The 20,303-nt window shown below is 33.3% G+C and overlaps 4 protein-coding genes across 6 annotated transcripts; 2 read left to right on the top strand and 2 right to left on the bottom strand.

Moving 5' to 3' along the window:
• Positions 1–1,592: 1,592 nt before the first annotated feature.
• On the top strand, positions 1,593–6,082 carry LOC123200347 (AFG1-like ATPase). Of its 3 annotated transcripts, none has more exons than XM_044615513.1 (14): positions 1,593–2,054; positions 2,597–2,679; positions 3,003–3,103; positions 3,224–3,340; positions 3,531–3,600; positions 3,704–3,790; positions 3,886–3,951; positions 4,073–4,165; positions 4,281–4,337; positions 4,458–4,586; positions 4,677–4,767; positions 5,035–5,123; positions 5,490–5,683; positions 5,772–6,082. In XM_044615513.1, exons 1-14 carry the CDS (start codon positions 1,820–1,822, stop codon positions 5,815–5,817), a joined length of 1,458 nt encoding a protein of 485 aa, XP_044471448.1. In that variant the 5' UTR covers positions 1,593–1,819; the 3' UTR covers positions 5,818–6,082. The 3 variants fall into 3 exon arrangements, with proteins under 3 accessions (XP_044471448.1, XP_044471447.1, XP_044471449.1); XM_044615512.1 differs by having other exon boundaries at positions 3,218–3,340; XM_044615514.1 differs by lacking the exon at positions 4,073–4,165 and having other exon boundaries at positions 3,218–3,340.
• A 1,346-nt stretch (positions 6,083–7,428) lies between these two features.
• On the top strand, positions 7,429–11,966 carry LOC123200674 (putative clathrin assembly protein At5g57200). Its single transcript, XM_044615996.1, has 15 exons — positions 7,429–7,515; positions 7,866–7,965; positions 8,318–8,387; positions 8,581–8,678; positions 9,587–9,725; positions 9,821–9,921; positions 10,113–10,199; positions 10,273–10,323; positions 10,408–10,473; positions 10,565–10,630; positions 10,709–10,786; positions 10,870–10,947; positions 11,235–11,450; positions 11,543–11,600; positions 11,688–11,966. Exons 2-15 carry the CDS (start codon positions 7,867–7,869, stop codon positions 11,693–11,695), a joined length of 1,215 nt encoding a protein of 404 aa, XP_044471931.1. The 5' UTR covers positions 7,429–7,515; position 7,866; the 3' UTR covers positions 11,696–11,966.
• A 1,855-nt stretch (positions 11,967–13,821) lies between these two features.
• Positions 13,822–16,746, bottom strand: LOC123200675 (tetratricopeptide repeat protein 1-like). Its single transcript, XM_044615998.1, has 5 exons — positions 16,495–16,746; positions 16,225–16,413; positions 14,943–15,069; positions 14,692–14,805; positions 13,822–14,207 (listed from the first exon to the last, which is right to left on the bottom strand). Exons 1-5 carry the CDS (start codon positions 16,669–16,671, stop codon positions 14,092–14,094), a joined length of 723 nt encoding a protein of 240 aa, XP_044471933.1. The 5' UTR covers positions 16,672–16,746; the 3' UTR covers positions 13,822–14,091.
• Positions 16,747–17,173: 427 nt separating this feature from the next.
• Positions 17,174–19,602, bottom strand: LOC123200673 (cinnamoyl-CoA reductase-like SNL6). The gene is made up of 6 exons (XM_044615995.1): positions 19,441–19,602; positions 19,198–19,355; positions 18,920–19,108; positions 17,946–18,099; positions 17,663–17,855; positions 17,174–17,571 (listed from the first exon to the last, which is right to left on the bottom strand). Exons 1-6 carry the CDS (start codon positions 19,562–19,564, stop codon positions 17,484–17,486), a joined length of 906 nt encoding a protein of 301 aa, XP_044471930.1. The 5' UTR covers positions 19,565–19,602; the 3' UTR covers positions 17,174–17,483.
• Between the last annotated feature and the right edge of the window lie 701 nt (positions 19,603–20,303).

Genomic DNA, 20,303 nt, shown 5'->3' with positions numbered 1-20,303 from the left:
TCCCCGTAGGGATGGAAAGAGGATAGGAAGAAGATTTTTCTTTACAAGAAGGAGACAAAGAATCATTTTCATCCCTGTAACAAAGACAGGCCGGGGACGAGATTGATATCCTCTACAAGGATGGGGATAGGGACTGAGATCCCCTCCCCGCCCCTCCTCATTGTCATTCCTAGTTTTGGTCCGTTTGTTAAAAAATGACCAAATAACTAATCCTCATCTAAGGTTTGATGAGGTCACAAATTTTCATCTTTAAAATTTGAAAAAATCAAATTCTCATTTATGATTTATTTTTATTAGTGAATTATGTTTAATTTTTTAAAAAATGATTGTTTTTTAATTAAAATTATAAAATTATTATTAACAATTAATATAAATGTTAATTTTTCAATCCTATTACACACACCTCTAAATTTTCAGACATATCATATATACTAAAAATTTGTGATTACTAACAAGAAGAAGGTAGATTGAAGCTGGGTTGAAAAGAGACAAGTGACAAGAAGTGATAATGAGAAGGGATGATGATGGGAAAAAAAGAGAAAATAGAAACCAAAGGGGCAAAAGGAAAAAAAAAAAGAATAACTATATAAAAAAGAAAATAAAAAATCTAATAAAAATGAATTATGATAAATAAATGAACGATAAGTGGGAAATTGCCTTTTAATAATCTAAAAAAGTGACCATTTTTATGTCTGTAAAACTTGAGTGGGAAATACTAGTTCTTGGGCCTCAAAATACTGTTGAAATTTAAGTAGCCAAGAGGTGTTGAAATGGATATGGAGTATGCGATCTGCAACTGTCATACTTATTCAACACCAAACGTCACCGTTCTCACACGCAACCACGTTGCACCTTGTGGACCCCATATTTTGTGGAAACGGAATCCTCACAGTAGCACGCTTCTTCTTTTTTGTTTATGTGATTTCACCTTAATCGAACTCTTGGGTACCCTTCAGATACACTATCTGATAAAATATTAAAATTAAATAATATATAAATAATTTTTATTATATTTGATAAATAAAATTATTTAATATAAATTATTATTATATTTAATAAAATTTAATAAAAATATATAAATACAAAATTATTATAAAATATTTTTTATATTATTTATTATATTAATTAAAAATAAAATTATTTTTATTTTTAAAAATTAATAAATAAAAATATAATTATAAAAAAATTAATTTGATAATTTTTTAATATATAAAATAAAGATGATAATATTATAAAAAATATATAATAAATTTTTTTTATTATTTATAAATTAAATTAAATAATATAAATATTAAAAGATAAATTCCCATAATAATTTCATCCCTTTTAAACCACCTAGATACGGAGTAATAGATTTAACAACATTGTAGGTTCTGTCCGTAACATTTTGGTCTATGTCTATGAGACGGAAATACCCTTGAAGGACTAAAATGTTAAACAAAAAATTCTGTTAATCAATTCTATTTGAAGGATTAAAAAGGAAATTTATTCCGATAATAAACTCCATTAATGACGAATAAGATGAGTCATAATCATAATAATAAGCAACTGTCAAAGTTTAAAAACTATTTTCAAAGCCAAAACGACAAAAGCTGACAGGTACGGCATCCTCCAGTCCAAATATATTTGAGACTTGAAAAGCCTACGCCTCTCTGTTTTATTTCTCAAATTCTCCTCCACTTCAATCCGATTCCTCCCGCATTTCTTCTTTCTCCCAATTCAGGATTGTATCCCCTTTTCATAATTCTGAAGCTTGTTGCGGGACTGTTGTTTGAATCGTGATTGAAACGACCAGTCTCTGTGCCGTTTTCGAGGAAAGATGGGGAGGATAGTGGGATCAGTTCGCCACTTTCGATCAGCTCTAAGAGGTCAAAATGGTGTTCTTAGGAGACCCAAATGCTTGATTGAGAACAATCATAATAATTTTCATGGTGGTTTTGTGGATAGAGTTATTAGTACTAATGTGGAAAAAATTAATGGAAGTGTACGGCAAAACGCATTTATGGTTTCCAGAGCTGTGTCTACTGAAACTGCTGCTAAAGAAACTGTTTCAGGTTGGTTTTTCATTCTCGGTATTGGTTTTTTTTTTTTTAAAGTTTTGATGTTTTGGATGCTTTTTTTATGAAGTGCTTATGTCGGAAGAGTGTTTTTTTTTTTTTTAAGAAGTGCTTTTTCTATGCTTATTGCTTGACTAGGTTCTGCGCAGTTATTTTTTAGAAGTGCTTTTTTAGGACGTGTTTCTACATTCTGACAGCTTGATCAGGATCTGGGAAGTGCTTTCGCATGGTGTCTGGTTACATAGGATCTGGGTTATTGTTTTTTAGCGGGCGTATTCTAGGGAGAAGTGCTTTTTCTTTTAAATTATTTTTTAACCCCAGAAAGTATTTTAATGGAATCTTACAAAGGTAGTTAGAGAAAATAGTTTACGGACTGCCCAGAGTACTTGCATGGGAACCCTGATGTTGTAGATATAGAAAAATTGAATTTAAAGATTGAACATTTAGGGTGGCAAAAACATTTTTAACTGCATCTTGTAATTTTAGATGTAGAAAGTGCATTAAGTTTTGTTGCTTTTTGGGTTTTTCTGTTTTGGAAGCAGAGTTGAATAAAGCAGGGCCTCTTGTGGAGTATGAACGAAGAATAGCTGCGAGTGAGCTTGCTGATGGTGATACTTGCCAGGTATAAAAATATTCAAAATCAACTTCACTGTGTTTACAATTGAGGGATAATGATAAGAGTGGGTCGTTTGCGTGAACATATCTGTATTTTTCTTTTATGTAATATTTTCCATTAGTTGATCTTGTAAAATTCTTGACCATCTGGTAATTGGGGTCTCAGTTGCTAGATGCTCTGTTTTTAAAGTTGTTCTCTTCAGCATTACAAACGGAATTGTAATTGATGTTAGGTGATCTGTGTTCGAGGGGTTGGACTGTGTACTAGTTGTGTACAGAAATTGCCTGGTTAGTCTTGTGGGAAGATGTCCTGATAATGTATTTTTGCAGCTAGGAACCTTAAGAGAACTTCAGAGACTATATGATCAGCTTGGTGAATCAGCTGATGCTGGCAAGTTAAATCTCTATTCATATTCTGAGAAGACGGGAAGGTGAATACTCTGTTTTCCACTCAGATTCAGCTTTTTTCTATTTCATCTTGATAAGCTTGTTTTTTCAGTTTACATAACACTTTTCCTTTCTGTCACCAATCTGTTTGTCTTCAGGAGTAGGTGGCTGTGGGCTCGCTTTATTCCACAATCTTCCTACTCATCTGTCAAAGGATTATATCTTTATGGGGGAGTTGGCACTGGGAAAACAATGTTGATGGACTTGTTCTATGATCAATTGTAGGTTTAATACTCTATTTTACTGAGTAGTTTATGCGTTACTATGCCATTAGGATTAATTGTGGAAAGAACTCAATTTATTTATAAGCGAAATGTGGAAATCAGATATAGGATTTATAGAAGTTTGTGATAGTTTAGGTCTATCAATATCAACATTGGTCCAGCTGATAACCAATGTTTATTTCCTCAGGCCTTGCAATTGGAGGAAGAAGAGAATTCATTTTCATGATTTCATGTTGAATGTCCATAGCCACTTGCAAGTAAAGAGACTAGAATAACAATTATTTTAATTCAGATTTATATTAATTTATTGAATCATGGTGTTTATTAACTAGTAAGAACTTGATTTTGGAATTATTTCAGAAGCACAAGGGTGTGGCAGATCCACTTGAAGTTGTTGCAGGAGAGATATCAGATGAGGCAATTTTATTATGTCTGGACGAGTTTATGGTATATTACTTATAACTCATTATTATACCTGAAAAGGGAAAAAATAGTGGCACAAGTATTTGTGTTGATTTTTGTTTTTTTGTGGTCTTTCATAGGTTACTGATGTTGCTGATGCATTGATATTGAATCGTCTTTTCGGACATCTGTTTAGCAATGGTCTTGTAAGTGATATGTAATCTATGAACTTCTTCTTATGTTCTTACCTTTATAGAATGATGTTATTGATTTTAGATGCAAACTGACGTGGATTATATTTGCACCCATGTTGGGAGGCAAGTGTAGATATTAGTAGCGACTTCAAACCGTGCTCCAGAAAATCTTTACGAAAATGGATTGCAGAGGGATCTTTTTTTACCCTTCATTGCCATCTTGAAGGTATTTTTGTAAATTGAGTTTTCTGTATACATGGTTGATCCCCATGAGCCTTAGAATACTTGTACAATTCTTTTATATTGTATGACAGTAATTAAATTGGAAAGTTGTGTTGTAGGAAAGATGTGTTGCCTATGAAATTGCCTCATCAGTAGATTATAGGAAACTGACATCGGTATGATTACAATTCTCTCTTTCATGATTCTGGAGAACTTCATTTCTGACTTTAAAATCTGATATATTTCATTTTATTGTGTTGGAGTTTATAATTGCTGTGTTTGTCATTGAACTGCAGGCTCAGCAAGGTTTTTACTTCATTGGCAAAGATTCTTTGGAGCTTCTTAAGCAAAAATTTCGGGAATTGATTGGTGAACATGAAGCTAGACCACGAGAGGTTGAGGTTGTAATGGGGAGGACACTGCAGGTGTGTTCTAAGAAATGCTTGGGCACAGAATGTGAACTGCAGAATACTTTAGACTGTATTTAAGCGCTTTCTTGGTTCCAATGCTGTTAGGTTCCATTGGGTGCTAAGGGATGTGCATATTTTGAATTTGATGAACTCTGCAATAGACCTCTGGGAGCTGCAGATTACCTCGGATTGTTCAGTGAGTGATGTCTCTGGCTGGATCATGTTTTCTGTAATAGGATCTGTTTATATACATATTCATGATGGGATGAAAGATATCTTTCCTCCTGCAAAGACACAATGACATTGAAATTTCTTCATACCTAAACTTTAAGTTGTTCATGGCACTTAACAAAAAACCTGCAAGTTGCTTCTCCTAGAAATGTTGCCAGCTTAAAATTAGTCACATTAATTTTTCATCTTAGTGATATATTCTTATACAGATTTGTTGCTTTTCTTCTTGCAGAGAATTTTCATACTCTAGCTTTGGAAGGTGTCCCAATATTTGGACTGCACAATAGAGCAGCTGCATATCGGTTTGTCACTTTAGTTGATGTATGTTCCCATTTCTTCTTATTAGTCTTTTTGGTTGTATTTAGATCTTATGACACTTAATTTTGATGCAGCCTGTCCGAATCCGCAAAAAAAAAAAAAAAAAAAAAAACCTTTATATGGATGAGCGAGTTGGTTTTTTTATATAAGAGCTGTTGAAATCTGAATGATTGCTTTCCTAGATGTCTTATACCTGTAATTTTTCTGCCACTGAAAGATCACAGGCCATAGCTTTGGAATATGATAAATATATCCTCCGATCCAACCTCTCTATCGAGTTCATCCAATGCCAAATTAGTTGTATAGTTCTCTTTTCATTTCTTGTCATGGCTATGAAGTGCCTTTTATAGTTTATTCTGGTGGTCTCAGGTAATGTATGAGAACAAGGCCCGATTGATGTGCACAGCCGAGGTTAGTCCTCTGCAACTTTTCAGCAAGGTAGTGACAATCGCAGATGCCCAGCATATTGCACCGAGAACTGCTTCAAGATCAAAGGGAGCCGATGAGTCTGATCTTTGTGTTGACAATGAACTGGGATTTGCAAAAGACCGCATCATTAGCAGGTACATTTCTGCTCATCTTACCTGTGACTTTCTGGTGTAGGAGCCTTTCAATTGTTATTGTTGATCATGAAATCAATGGCTAACACAGATTAACGGAGATGAACAGCAGAGAATACTTGGAGCATCATGCATGATACAAAAGGATCCCATATGTTAAAAACCCAGAAAGCCATTTTTTCTGAAGAATGTTAAACCTTAATCCCTGAACATTTCATGGCGTTTGGCTCAGCTGGTAGTTAGATCAGTGCCAAGAAAGATAATACACACAGGTTTCTGTAAGTCTGACTTTCAGTAAGATAAAATGTAATGTAACTTTTGTAAAGTTGATTATGTTCTAATTATTTTGACTGTAACCAAAATTATCATCAATAATGTTCAGCAGTTGAATACTTAATGCCAGAGTTTTTTTTTCCCTTTTAATAAGAAACATCAAATTTACCCGAAGTTGGTATTATACGGTAAAACTCTTCTCTGATTAAACTTATGTAACAGACATTCATGAAAAGATAAGTTACATAAACGAAGACTAGACACATTCGCAATGCACCTCCGTATGTAAATAAAATTCCTTTACCTAGAGACAATACCCTATTCGAGGGTTGATCATATAGTTCTAATAAAATTATTGCATTTATATATAATTCTTTTATTTTAGTTTATTTTCCTTAAAATGTTCTTATTATCACTGTAACCTTGGAAATGTTATTTTTTTTAAATATATTTATGGTTAAAATTTTAAAATTAGATGTTCAACTTAACATATTTTTATCAGGGTGAAGTACTCAATCAAAGAAATATAAATGTTAAATATTGATGAAAAATTATTATTCAAAATTGCATTAATGTTTTAGAAAATAGGTATATATAATATAAGTTTTACGGATAAAATTATCTAGAACTTATAATAAAATTATACGTCATATCTTTTAGTATAAAAATAGGTACACATATTATATAATTAAGTCATTTTGAATTAATGATAAAATAATATTCATTCATATAATGACAAATCATACCTCTACCCATTTATATGTATATATAATATAACTCATTTTATTAATCCTTAAAAAGGTAATCTTGGACCGCAAATATCAGTAGCTTTAGAAGGAAATACGCACTTGAATATATTCCTTTTGTACATTCAATTTTGAGTATTTAGAGAATATATTATTATATGATTTGATGTTATTTTATTTTAAATTTTAAATTATTTAATTAAATTATAACATATAATTTGAATATCCAATTAAGTATTTACGACTGAGTGCATATAATTTTATTATTTTAATCTCTATGTTTTAGTCTAAACAATTTCAGGTACAAATTCGGTTTTTGACTTTAGGGGTTAGTTTGAGTGGTTAGAGTTCAACTAGTATGATCTCCGTCTCATATGAAAAATTTAGACTGAACAATGAGATACTACAACAAAATAAAATATTAAATTATCTTATATAATAGTTATAAATTTAGTTACTATATCTTAAAATTTACCTATTCAACGAAACCAGGTGGTTCCAGGTCAAACTATCATCGTTTGAACTGCAGATGGGGTGGTAAATTTTCCAAATGAGTGGTATAATAATTTACAATGACTTTTGGATCTTGGTGATATTTTCCTTATTCCGAAACAAAATAGGATTAAAAAAAATGAAGAAATGATAAAACGACAGAGCGGTGATAATGACTTGCATGTCACCTGCAAACACGCAAATAAAACATCCCTAAAGACACGTGCAATTCAGATTAAATCTTACAGAGCTCGTCAACAAAACTTTCACATTCTCCTTCTCCGATCATCTCCTTCCTCCGCTACCTCTCGCCGGAAATAACATGTATGTATGTACGTATAAATATATATATATATATACACACGTATATATACCTTCATTTACAAACGTATATATAAATATATATGTATGCATGCATGTTCTTGTTGTCGTCGTCATTATTACTATTATTATTATTATTAATTATTGTTATTTCATTTTTATGTATAGCACTGTATCGTTTTTATTCTGATAATAATATTTCTTTTAGCACTTGATGTGAATAATTTTTAGGTTTCCATGTGAAAAAAAGAAATTTAATTTCTTTTAGCTCGATGAATATTGCTGTAATTGTAAAGGAATTAAGATGATTGCCTAGTTTGAGAATCTTGTTTTTTTCTTGTTTTTATGAATAGAATGGCTGCTAGCAGTCATCAAAGCCTGAGAAAAGCCATTGGGGCTATAAAAGATTCCACAAAAGTTGGACTGGTCAGCTGCTTAAACAGTGAAAACAAGGTATAAATTTTTTTAGGCTTCAAGAAATTAGATTATACATTATATTTTTCAAGAATTTGCCAGGTGTGGAAGTCAATATTTTGGTAAAATTTCAAACAATCAAACAGTATTAATTCATTTTAAATATATAAATGAAGATACACTTATATATGTTATAATTTTGAATTAAAGACTTTGATCACATTATGAGTATACTTATTTATGTATTTAAAGTGGGTATGAAAAATATTGCTTAATTTCAAATATAAGAGATATTGATAGAATTTTTCACATGAGAGATTAATTTTTATATTTAATGGATGCTTATTTTTGTTCAGTTTTGCTTAAAAGTGATGTTCATGTTGGTTTCCAGGATGTGGATGTTGCAATTGTCAAGGCCACAACCCATGATGAAGCATTGCCAAAAGAGAAACATATCAAGAGTAAGAGTTGATTTCTAACTGTTTTGCAACATTAACAGCTTAAAATTCTTTTATTTTTCTGGGTTTTAATCCGAATTCAGTTTGGTTCTAAGTTTGCATACAATTTTAAGGGAATTTTGATTAAAACTTTTTCCATCATTTTTTTGTGCTTTACTTTGGATACTGAGTATGCTAATTTTTTCATTTTTGTCAGCTATTCTTGATGCAGTTTCAGCTTCACGACCTCGCGCTGATGTTGCTTACTGCATTCAAGGTCTTTCCAAACGTCTTACTAAAACTCATAGTTGGATGGTATGTTCTTGATTGCCTTTCTATTTGTACTGTTTACTCTTGGTTGCATTGCTTTGAAAATATCATTTTTATCGCTTGTGTGGGAAAAGATGGGGCTTCAAGAAACAGTGAATGGTATTAACAATACCCAATGTATAACCCTTTAGAAACTTTAATGATTATTAAATTAATCGCTATAAGAACTGGGTTTAACCTTAACTTTGCCCTCTTCATTTGTTTCCGAATTGGTTTTCATGTGATTGAGTGTATTAAGTGGATTGAAGTTTTGGGCTTTGGCATGACAATGATTTAGCTGAATCTTATCTTGCAGTCCCTCCTTAACTCATATGCCTACTTTATCATAAACTATATATCAATAGCAAGGATAAGTCCTTCCTTGAGCTCCTGAACATGCTCAGGATTGCGGAACAGGACATTAATGATGCTAGTTGACGCAGTCTCTTGCAGGGGCCATTGAAACTGAATGTGTTTTCATATTTACACTTATATGCAAGACCTAAGACAAAGTAGGAAGCTCGCTAGAGGATGAGACATAAAGCTGAATTAGCAGTAGTATCTTATTGTTTGTCTTTGCCCTGGTGTTAACTTTACAATTTGAAAACTCAATGTCTATGAGAAAGGAGAAATGATATCCCACCCAGACCAAGATATAACTTTTACTTCTTCAAATATAACATTAAGGTGAAGCATAGTAAGGCTGAACAAATCTCTTTATCATTAACAATATATTTTTTTTTTGTAATTCAATTGCTTAAATGTTGTTTTTAAGTAGTAAATCATTCCTTTTAATTTTTTTAACTGTTAATGGTAGTTCATGTTCCTGTTTGAAATTCGGATTTTCATTTCTACTATATGGTTCCTTATGGTTAGTTAAATTTCAACTAGTTTCATAATTTTTATATGCTCAGGTTGCATTAAAGACTTTGATAGTTGTGCACCGTGCTTTGAGGGAAGTTGATACTTCATTTTGTCAAGAAGTGATAAATTTTAGCAGGAGAGGTCTTATGTTGAACCTCTCTCATTTCAGGGACGAATCAAGTCCAACTGGTACTCCATTTTCTCTCTTAATTACCTTGTCTTATTTTTTATTTTAAGGTTTCTGATATTGTGCCCTGACTGTATACAATCTTCTTAATCTGAAGCATGGGATTATTCAGCCTGGGTTCGTAAGTATGCCTTGTATCTTGAAGAGCGAGTTGAATGTTTTCGCTTATTGAAATATGATGTCGAGAAAAGCCAATTGGTATGCAGTTTGCAATTCAACTCTTTAATCTCTTTGTTGTATTTCTGTATATATTTGGGAATTTCTCTTTAATTCTGTGTATAGGAGTTTATACATTGAGAGTTTACATACTTGATAGCGTTGTGCATTTAGTTCTTCATATTAGCAACTTGGAAAGATCATTTTCTTTCTTTATGTGATGCTTTGCTCAGCAGAAAACTAAGGGACTGCAGACTGCGGACTTGCTGGAACAGTTACCTTTCCTGCAACAGCTTCTCTTTCGCCTTCTTGGTTGCAAGGTATGCCACTTTCCTCTTCTTTCCTGATTAAACATTCAAACATAATTTCTTATTCTTTCAATTATTTTTGCAGCCGGAAGGAGTGGCTATGCACAATGGTTTGATTCATTATGCCCTTTCAATTGTAAGGACAGTCTATAGCTCAATAATCTTACTGGATGCCATTTGGTTATATTCAATCCATTCCCTTATACTCTGCCTCTTTCAGGTATTAAGAGAGAGTATTAAAATTTATGTTACAATTACTGATGGGATTCTCAGTTTAGTTGACAAGGTGAGCTTTGGTTGTACTCTAGGAAGAGTTTTGAGTTCTTCCAATCTGCCAAAATGGAAAACGAGGGCAAATGACTTTTCATTTGTTGCAGTTTTTTGAGATGCAGTGCCATGATGCTGTTAGAGCACTGGAAATTTATCGAAAGTCAGGGTCTCAGGTACATTAAATCATGTTGCACATGCATTTCCAGTTAAAAGCTCCATATTTTATACATAAAACTTGTAGGTTGATGCAGGCAGAGAGCTTGAATGAGTTGTATGAGATCTGCAGGGGGCTTGGTTTCGTGAAGGAGGAGTACAAAAAAATTGAACAGGTATATGCTGTATTATCTTTGATTGTGCTTGAAAATTGATCTTTTAGCGGCTTGTATTAACTTGTTTGACATTTTTGCTGCAGCCCCCTCCATCTTTTTTGGCTTCCATGGAAGAGTATGTGCAGCAGGCTCCACATTCTATAGCGTTAGAAAGTGCAGAAGTATGATGTGTCAATTGGCTTTACTGCTAGAATATGTATTGTACTATGAACATAGCTATGAACATAGAAGTAAGGTTCTAGGTGACTACTGTCAAGTTTAGAATCATTGCTCAAGTTTCAAACCGGGATACAATGAATTCTGAATCACAGACTAGCAAAATCTGATTGTGTTATTACTACAAAATAGTGAAATTCTTCTACTTCTACAAACTGAAGAAAGTCCAATTTATGCTTGTTCTCTTGGCTTTGTTTATGTCTAAAACTACAGTCTGATTAGTGTTTATCAGGGTGTTCCTGTTATAGAAGCTCGGAAAGTAGTTGCTGATGCTCCTGAAAGTGATACAAATATTACAGAAGCCGACCAATCTGTGTCTCCTGAACCAAGGAGTGACCAAGGTGGAGCTAATCTACTAGATCTTGATGTTGGAAAATCTACGACAACCCCTGAACTGAGGAGCAACCACATTGAGCTTGCAGCCAAGCATCAGATTTTTGACCTTCTGGTGAGTAATGGCTTGAGCTAAATCACAATTTATCAATAGGGTATTGTTTTCTGTTCTGCCTTCTTGACTTGCCAATACTATTGTTCTTTAAGGGCTTGGATGAACAAAACCCGGAAGCATCTCAATTGGAGGAGAGGAAGACATCACCAGGTGGATTAATTTACCCCTGATCAGCTCTTTATCACTTCTCTAAAGTAATCATTTTAGTGATGGTTCTTCTTCTATGTATGCTGGAAGGGGACTGAGGCGTACCTGGGTATTTTGTCAACTGGAAACTTCCCTCAGACTATTCTGCACTTCACAATTCCCTTCAGAACAAGGTATTCGGCAGCGTACAGACAGCATGCAATTGCTCCAGCCAACAGTCACCACAACAAGAAACAAGCAATCAATTTCCCAATGATAAATTGTATATAAATGGGAATATTTCCAGTGAATGTATTTCCTGTATTAAATATCCTGTAATGCAACACAAATTCTCAAGTGTAGTTCAATACAAATCTCAAGTTCACAATACACTGTTCAATACAAATTACGCCTGTGTTCCCTAAGACTCAAACTAAATCAGATTACAAAGTCTGAATGATAGATGCAAGGCATTGGAGAGGCCTTCTACTCTCCCTTAGGCTTGATTCTTCTCCGCCCATCCCTGCTCTTCCTCTGCCTCCCCTTTATATTCTGCCACTCTTTCCTCTTCCCTTGGTCTGCCACGTGTGGACTTTTGTTATTGGTGGATCAAACACTTGAGGCACTGCCACCTCTCCAACTACCTGACTGTCAGTTGTCTTGAAATTGCTTCTCTTTCTTCGAGTCTTTTTCCTGCGGGCCACATAAATATGAGTCCTAACAGGGACACATCAAATTCTGGAAATGACCCCAATGGAACTTTGATTCATGGAGGGTCCAGTCCCAGAGCTTCCGTCGAGTGGCCTTGCGTTGCAGAGAGTAAATTGGTTAGTTTTCATGTCATATGGATGCATTGTTTCATAGTCATTCTGTTCATTTCTTCTCTTCTCATCATTATGCAAAAATCTCAATGTGCATATATCACCTAAATTCACTGCAAGATCATATTTAACATATAAAATCTACATTTATACATATCTAGGCTAAGTGCTAGTGTCATAGTAACTGATATGCGCTTCTCAGAAACAAGCATACAATGTAGATTTCACCAAATGAATCTCTAATCTTGATTCTGTATAAGTTTCATTATTTATTTTGTTTCGAATGGCTTCTGTCGTCTGAAATTTTGTTTGAACCGGATGGAAATCGATATTCATATGTTTATTAGACGTATAATGAACATGGAAATCCAAATGATTGCAAACAAAAGTGGTCGATTTTCTAATGCGTTTGATATGTTTAGGAGGGTTCTATAGGCTTAGGCACAATAACAGGGGGATCATGGCTAATCACATAACTTCAAATGCAGGCTATACAATTAGAGTGAATCCAGACGCAACATTGAATCCTTTTGAGTCTGCTAGCTACAATTAACTGGACTGAATGAAACAAACCTTATCGGTAATCTGTTTCTTGATCAGAGTTTGCCATTCCAGATTCCTGAGAATCCACACTCTGATCAGATGCCATCCCAGATTCCTGAGAACCAAAACTGACTGATGCCATCCCAGACAACACAGAATCTCTTCTCTGGTTAGACTTAGAAGTCTCAGTACAGGAAATTTAATTATTATTTTAAGTTCCAGGGAGTTTTAAGTGAATATTGCCAAAGTTGTATTTGTCGAATTGTTCCTTCTCCCAGGTTGTCTTTCTTTCTTCTAAGCCACTTGCTGGCCAGTAGATATTGTTAAAAACTAAAAACTAGCAATACTCATTTCTTCAGCCTGCTTTTGCCCAAAGCTGATTTATGGGTGTTTGTTAAATACATGTAATCTGATAGATGTAAATGTGTAACCCACAGCATTTGCTTGAAAGTTTATATCTTCAAATAGTATAATTTAAATTAGCCAAAATAGACCAAATTTGAACCAAACCAACTACGCTTAATGTTCGACTTAATTCAAACCAAATTTAAATTAGAGTTTCAACTCAACAACGTAGAATTCAACTTAAATCTCCTTTCGATAACATTATTTGTCTTATTGATAATATTATTTATTTCATCAATGATACTAATCATCCAGCCAGGGATCCTTTGACATCTTTAGCCAAATCAAATAAGCTTAAACTCAAACTGACCATTATAGTTTTAAACTAAACTTGAGCCGACCCATATTTGAGTTTGCTCTGTATAAATCCAGCCAATCCATGAGTATCACCCTCCCTTTTTCACCACAACAAAGAAGCCATTTTTACAATCAAAATCTAAATTTTCCGGAATCCTATTATTATATAGGCAATAAACTTGTCAAATAAAGTTGTATATATATAAGAATGGAACACAAACATGAATTATATAGATCTTCGATTTACAACATAAGTTCGGGAAAAAAGGTTTTAAAAAAAGAGCAAAAAAACAGTTAGAATCTTTAAGATGAATGGAGATTGTTTAACACCTCGTGATCATCCAATCCTGTACGAAAAGGTCCAAGATGGTATCTCTTACCATTCTGTAGAATGGTAGCATTCTTCTCACTCTTATTCTCCAATAAAGTTATATTCGGAACCAAACCAGCTAACGTTGGAATTGTATAGAATAGGAACCAGTTTTTGGATCTTGAACGGCCTTAAAGTTGTCTGTGCTCATTCCAAATCGGCCAAGGATAGAGTTGCCCATTTCCTTCAGTTTTCCTGCTCACAAAGATGCAATTCCACATTACAAATACCAGGATTAATGAAGTATACCAACAGAAGCATGAGAAAAAACTGTCCACACTTAGCCTAAAATTCAGTCAATTAAAAGTCTGGTATTCAAGTACTCATGATGACAGTAACTAATCCTCCCTGAAGACAATGTAACCTGTTAGTTCACCTAAATGCGTACTTATGGTAGCACTACAGCTGAAGCCTATGCAGTAGAAATGACCTCTTAGATTCATCTAAAGAGCTGATAATGGCCGAAGGTTTTCTGTTTTAACCCCAAAAATTATTCATTCATGCATACGTCACAGTCACCGATAAAAGGAAACAAAATTTGATTACCAACATTGTTGGCTTTTTACTCATAAAGCATGACTAGATTTAAGTTTAAACTCATCTATCCAACAAGATCTCCATTGACATGAAAAGATCACAATGTATAAAACAAGAAAATCACTCATTCAGTACAGCTTACCAATCATCTCCTCCTTCATCTTTTCTCGTTTTTCTGCCGCCAGTGGCTCTAAGCGGATAATGGTTTTCCTGGCTTGGTTGTTGGCTGGATCCAGTTCCAAGATCTTTTTCAAATCTGATTTGGCAAAAATGAAGAAAAAATCGAGAAGGAAGTAAACATCAATTATGAAAGCAGTTACATAAACTCCAATCCTACTAGATCCAGTAAAGAGAGAAAAGGAAATTGAACACAGATTATCAGCCCTAGCTTACCAGTAATGGCCTCTTCAAAGTGTTCAAGCTTTTCATGAGTCTCTGCTCTTCTTGCAAGAGCTTTCATGTATGTAGGATTTAGCTCCAATGCCTTCGTGCACTCCTTAATAGTGTTCTCATATTTTTCCTGACAATATATTAGTGCCAATGTAGAGTCAGGGAATCCACAGGATTTTTTTTTTACATAATGAGACAAAATGAGAGAAAGAAAATGAAAAAAGTTGTAAATTTCAAACTTAGGAGAAATAATATCCATAAAACTCCCATAACTCAACATATTTATATCTTCAAATTAGAGCTAAAACACATGTCCAAGTACTTGATCACTATAAACATACAGAACAGCTGGACTAAAGGAACAGATCAAAGTAACAGAATAATCCAAGCATAATTTGAAAAGGACAGGCCACTATAGCAAAATTGTAGTACATTAAAAGAAAATAAGAAACCAGACAGATCGAATCATGCAAGGCAGGCATACAGAAAAGGCCACAAGCACAGCTATATGGAATGCATACAAAAACAGATATATTGGAAAAAGATATCAAACTCCTCATGCTTTAAGTAATTTTTCCATCTGATTTCTCTTTAAAAGTACAAAACTATTAAGAATGAAGAAGCTGTCTCAACAACAGAAAGCATATTCTAACCATTAAAAATCCCTTGTAACTCCCACCAGCTCTAATAATCATGGAAATTTTAAATACAGTAGCTTTAATGTCGTAGGCACTGCATTCGAATATTAAAATCCTTTTCTACTTTAGCAGTCCCTAACAGCAGCAAGCTTATACTTTGTTACTTTCCCAACCATATTGGAAAACAGATTGCTTCACATTGTGAAAACCGTACAAAAAGATAATTCTCCCTAGATCCTATAGTCTCAAGGTTTGCATTCGGATGTTAATCTAGAGATTTGATCTGATATACCACTATACATAAAAAAAATTCAGTAAAACAAAATAACCACAAAATCCATTAAGACTGAAAGCTCCTTTAGCCTCATTCAATAAGAAAATGAAAAAGAAACAAATAGAAGACAACCCACCTAGGGTTTACTCCCTAGGCTCATCTCAACATGCTCACCAACCAAGATTTCAACTTGTACGATAGATTTTAATGCCACCCATTAACAAATTATTAACATTTAGAAAAAGTAAACATATTAACAATGAATAAAAATTTGATGAACCCATAACAAGTCTGTTACTCTATTAAAAAAAAATGCACATTGTTCTACTAATATCTTTACTTGCAGCACTAAAAGTTTCTATGAATCACTTACAAGTTTCAAAAAACAAACGGCACGATTTGAGTGGCAAATTGAACGCAATTCATTCAACTCTTCAGGCACTGGTGCCGATTCAGCCGCATTTAAAGCGAATTCGTATTGCAATAACGCCTCTTCATACTTGGCTTCTCCGAAAAGCTTGTTCCCTTCTAATTTCGTCTCATTTGCCTCAGTCACCGCTTTCTAAATCATCCATCCATTCATTTAATTAACCAAAATAAAGAAAAAATAAAATCGAAAATGAAATTCACAAACCAAAATCACCCGCTGTTTCAATGCCTGGTCCTTTAGACGACCTTGAGCGTCGTTCGTTTCGTTGTCACCAACATCACGTTCGCTAGCAGTTTCGAATCCGTCAGAGGCATCGGCGGTGGCGGCGGTGCCGCGATCTTTGGTAGTTGAAACGGACGACGGTCGTGGTTCTTGTTCAATCAACACCATTTTGAACTAAAACCAAAGCTGGACTTAGGGGGTATTCTCTGGCTCTTTTTGCCTCAGCTTTAAACGTGGAAATCTTTTAATTTCCAGAAACCCCTTTTAATTTTTATAATATTTTATAATATTTATTGGGCCTCGAAGCCCAATAATCACAACATTGAAGGCCCATCAAGTCTCTAGTTTATAATGACCATCCAAAAAATTTTATGTTCAATTTTAATTATTTAATTAATATTAATATTAATATTTTATTTTTATATATTTTCTAAATATTTTCATTAGTAAATTCTTAAAGATGGCTTGTTAATTGATAGATCCTTTGAATTTAGAAAATTTGTTGAATCGAATGGGAGTAAAACTATAATTAAAAAAATAAGGAGCATCAATTCATTTCTTCGAAAACCCTATTTTCATTTCAAAAAACTCGAGATCAACAAGTTAAGAGTTAAATTCAATTCGCAAAACAATATTACTTGGGATTAATATGAAAAACACAACACAACAGTGAAAAATATTTCACAAATTTATCATTGATTTTATTTTTTTCAAATTACATCCTCAACATGACGTAAATCAACTCAAACTTAAATGTTTGGATCAGCACATTTTACAAAAACGAGTTCAATTTTTTGTTCGAACTCGATTCGTTCAATCCAAATCTAAATTTGAGCTTGAACAACTCGGATGGAATCCAATCATAGCCTCGAGACTTACACTATGTTTATGGGAATTACTTCTCAAATTAAACCAAATAATTAAAAACAAAATATACACAAGATAATATTTTTTAAAAAGAGAAATTAATAAAATTCTGTTTAGCAGCAGGCAGCATCCTCAACCAGTTTGTTCAGTTTTTTGGTTTTCAGTCTCTCAGGATACACTTCACTTCCTTTACATTCATACCTGCAAAATTTAAGAACCCTAAAATTCAGTCAAATAAATAGCATTTTATTTATTTTTTTCCCATTTTACTTGTGGAAAATTTTAATTTTACCTTGGAGGTAAAGGAATCAAAGGACTCAAGCTTTGTGCAAGCTTAAAAGCTTGTTCCTCAGTGCTCACAATCTGATTGAAGCAGAAATATCGCCCACACGTTGATCGATCCTCGAAGACACGAATATGTACATCCGCTAAGAAGTTTACATTGACAAATGCTAGGACTCCGTTCTCGTACATTTCAGCAGCACCTAATGAAATATAAAATAAACAATTAGATTATTCAATCACAATATGATACGTTAATTTTGTATGCATGAATTAGTAAGACTATACGCTACCTTTGAGGTAGAACATTGTTGAGCCCGGGTTTTGTTGGGTGACACTTGGTCCTACAACTAGCCCGGCGTTTATGGAAACCATGCAGAGCATTCTATCCATGGCTAGAGCCCAGGCAGCCTGTTCAGAGAGGGTCTTTGCTAGAGCATACCATAACTGTAAAATTGAAGAAGAAAATCAAGAACATTGATAATCATAACATGAACCAAGTCAATAGGAAGAAATTTTTGTGGACAAACAAATAATCAACAATGTTGTTGTATTTAACAGCCGTTCGAATCTAAAAACCTTAGCACAAATATTGTCAGGTCATCACAAAAACAAAGTAGAATACCCACTTTTTTCTTTTTTTAATGGGGTCATCTGCCCCACTAATCTCATAATAAGTTTATCTTGATTTATACTATATGTCAATAATGTATTCAAATCGACTTAAACTTGAATAAGAGTTAGTTCAAATATAATTTAAATTCCAAACGATTGGTTTGAACTTAAACTTGACTCATTTGAGTTAGTGAATAACGAGACTGTAAAAAAAAAAACCAAAAACAAAATTGAAAGAAGAAAAGAATTACAAACAAGATGAGCTCCACCCTTGATGTCAATTGTGGGTTGAGCTCAAGTTCAATAAACTAAAATTACAATTTATTCTAATTGAACAATAAATTGAGCCTAAACGATTTTGTACAAAGTTTACTACCAAAAATAAAGAAATAGTGACGAACTGAATTTGACTAGCAAAAAAATTAAAGAGATAGTCATTTTCATGCCACACAGCTAATAAATAATGGCTCATCCAAGATAAGGATTTCTTGCTAGGAAAGTTTTTGACTATCATAAATTATAGTTCATAGAATAGAAAGCTTTTCCTACAAGTAAAAAAGAGAGATTAAGAGCTTAATTTTAGTTTTCTGAATTTACTTTCATCCTATTTTTCATCAGAATGAAGAAGACTGAGTCCAGATTCAATTCAAACCTTCATTTTTCTGCAGAATTCATGGTCACTCCAAGACCTTTCATCAACATCTGTCTCTGAACCAATATCTTCTTTCCAAATTGCAGCTGTTAAAGAAGAAGTGAACACAATCTTCTCTATGGTTTCAGTTTGAGCACAAGCTTCAACTACATTTATCACCCCTCTCACTTCCATATCCACCATTAAATCCTGCAACTCAATTCAAACCTCCATTAATGAGCATCACTTTTCAGGAGAACATTTCTGTAAAAAAATGAAATTTTTTTCAATGAACTTACATCATATCCTTCTGGGCTATCTAAACAGCAAAACAAAGCACTGCAATCCTTCAAAGAAACAAGAATACTTTGGTAATCAAAAACATCAACTTCAAACACACACAATTTCTCATTCACTTTCTCCATCTCCTTTATCTCCTTCTGTATCTCCTTCTCTCCTGGAAAGAAAAATAGAAAACTCCATTAATGGAGCTTTTCGCAACAAAGATGAACAAATAAATTTTCATATAATTTTAAACTTGCCATTTGGTTGGATAGCCGCATGAACTGTGTACCCTTTATTCAGGAGACCTTTAAGAATCCAAAAACCAACGTAGTTGGAGGCATCAAGCACACAAACGGGAGGCTTTTCATGGTGATCTTCCATGGCTAAAAGTGTTTTTATTTTATTTTATTTTATTTTTCTCTTCTTTATGTGTATATATATATATATATATATAGCGAGAGGAAGATGTTGGTGGGGAAGAAGAAGATTTGGTAAACTATTATTGGCTACACGTTCTCACCTACTCAAATTGAAAGGTCAATTTTGCTTCTGTTCACTAAAATTTTAGCGTTATGTTTTTTAAGTAGAAGCCCCAGAAATCAGCAAGCCTGCGTCAAGAGTGTGTTCATTTGGAAATCAATTTTCAAAAGAAAACACTCTTTGTCCTGTTGAAGCCAGCAGCCCGTAAATTATACTATAAAATTACACGTACATATTTTAGTATATAAATAATATATTATTATATAATTAAATAATTTTAAATTAAAGATAAAATAACACTCAATTATAAGATGACAAATAATTTATATATCTAAATTATATATATATATATATATATATATATATATATATAGAGTATTGCCCTAAATAATGACCCTTTCTTTCGCATCATAAATTATTGGAAGGAATATAGAGAACGAGTCAATGAAATGCCTTTTTTTATTTGGGTTAAGAATTTATCAAACACGGCGAGGGTTGAATGGGTGGTATTATATGCCATTATTGACTACAAATTTTTTTTTTTTGGGTATATGTGATATAAAGATTATTGTATAATCGTGATCCAAATTTTTATTTTGGATCGGTGTTATCTGAATTCAAAAAGTGGAGATTCGAGAAA

This window comes from Mangifera indica, chromosome 17 (genome assembly GCF_011075055.1).
Source record: "Mangifera indica cultivar Alphonso chromosome 17, CATAS_Mindica_2.1, whole genome shotgun sequence".
Lineage (NCBI taxonomy): Eukaryota > Viridiplantae > Streptophyta > Magnoliopsida > Sapindales > Anacardiaceae > Mangifera > Mangifera indica.
Note: the sequence above shows the minus strand (reverse complement) of the source record. Positions and strands in the feature narration are given on the sequence as shown.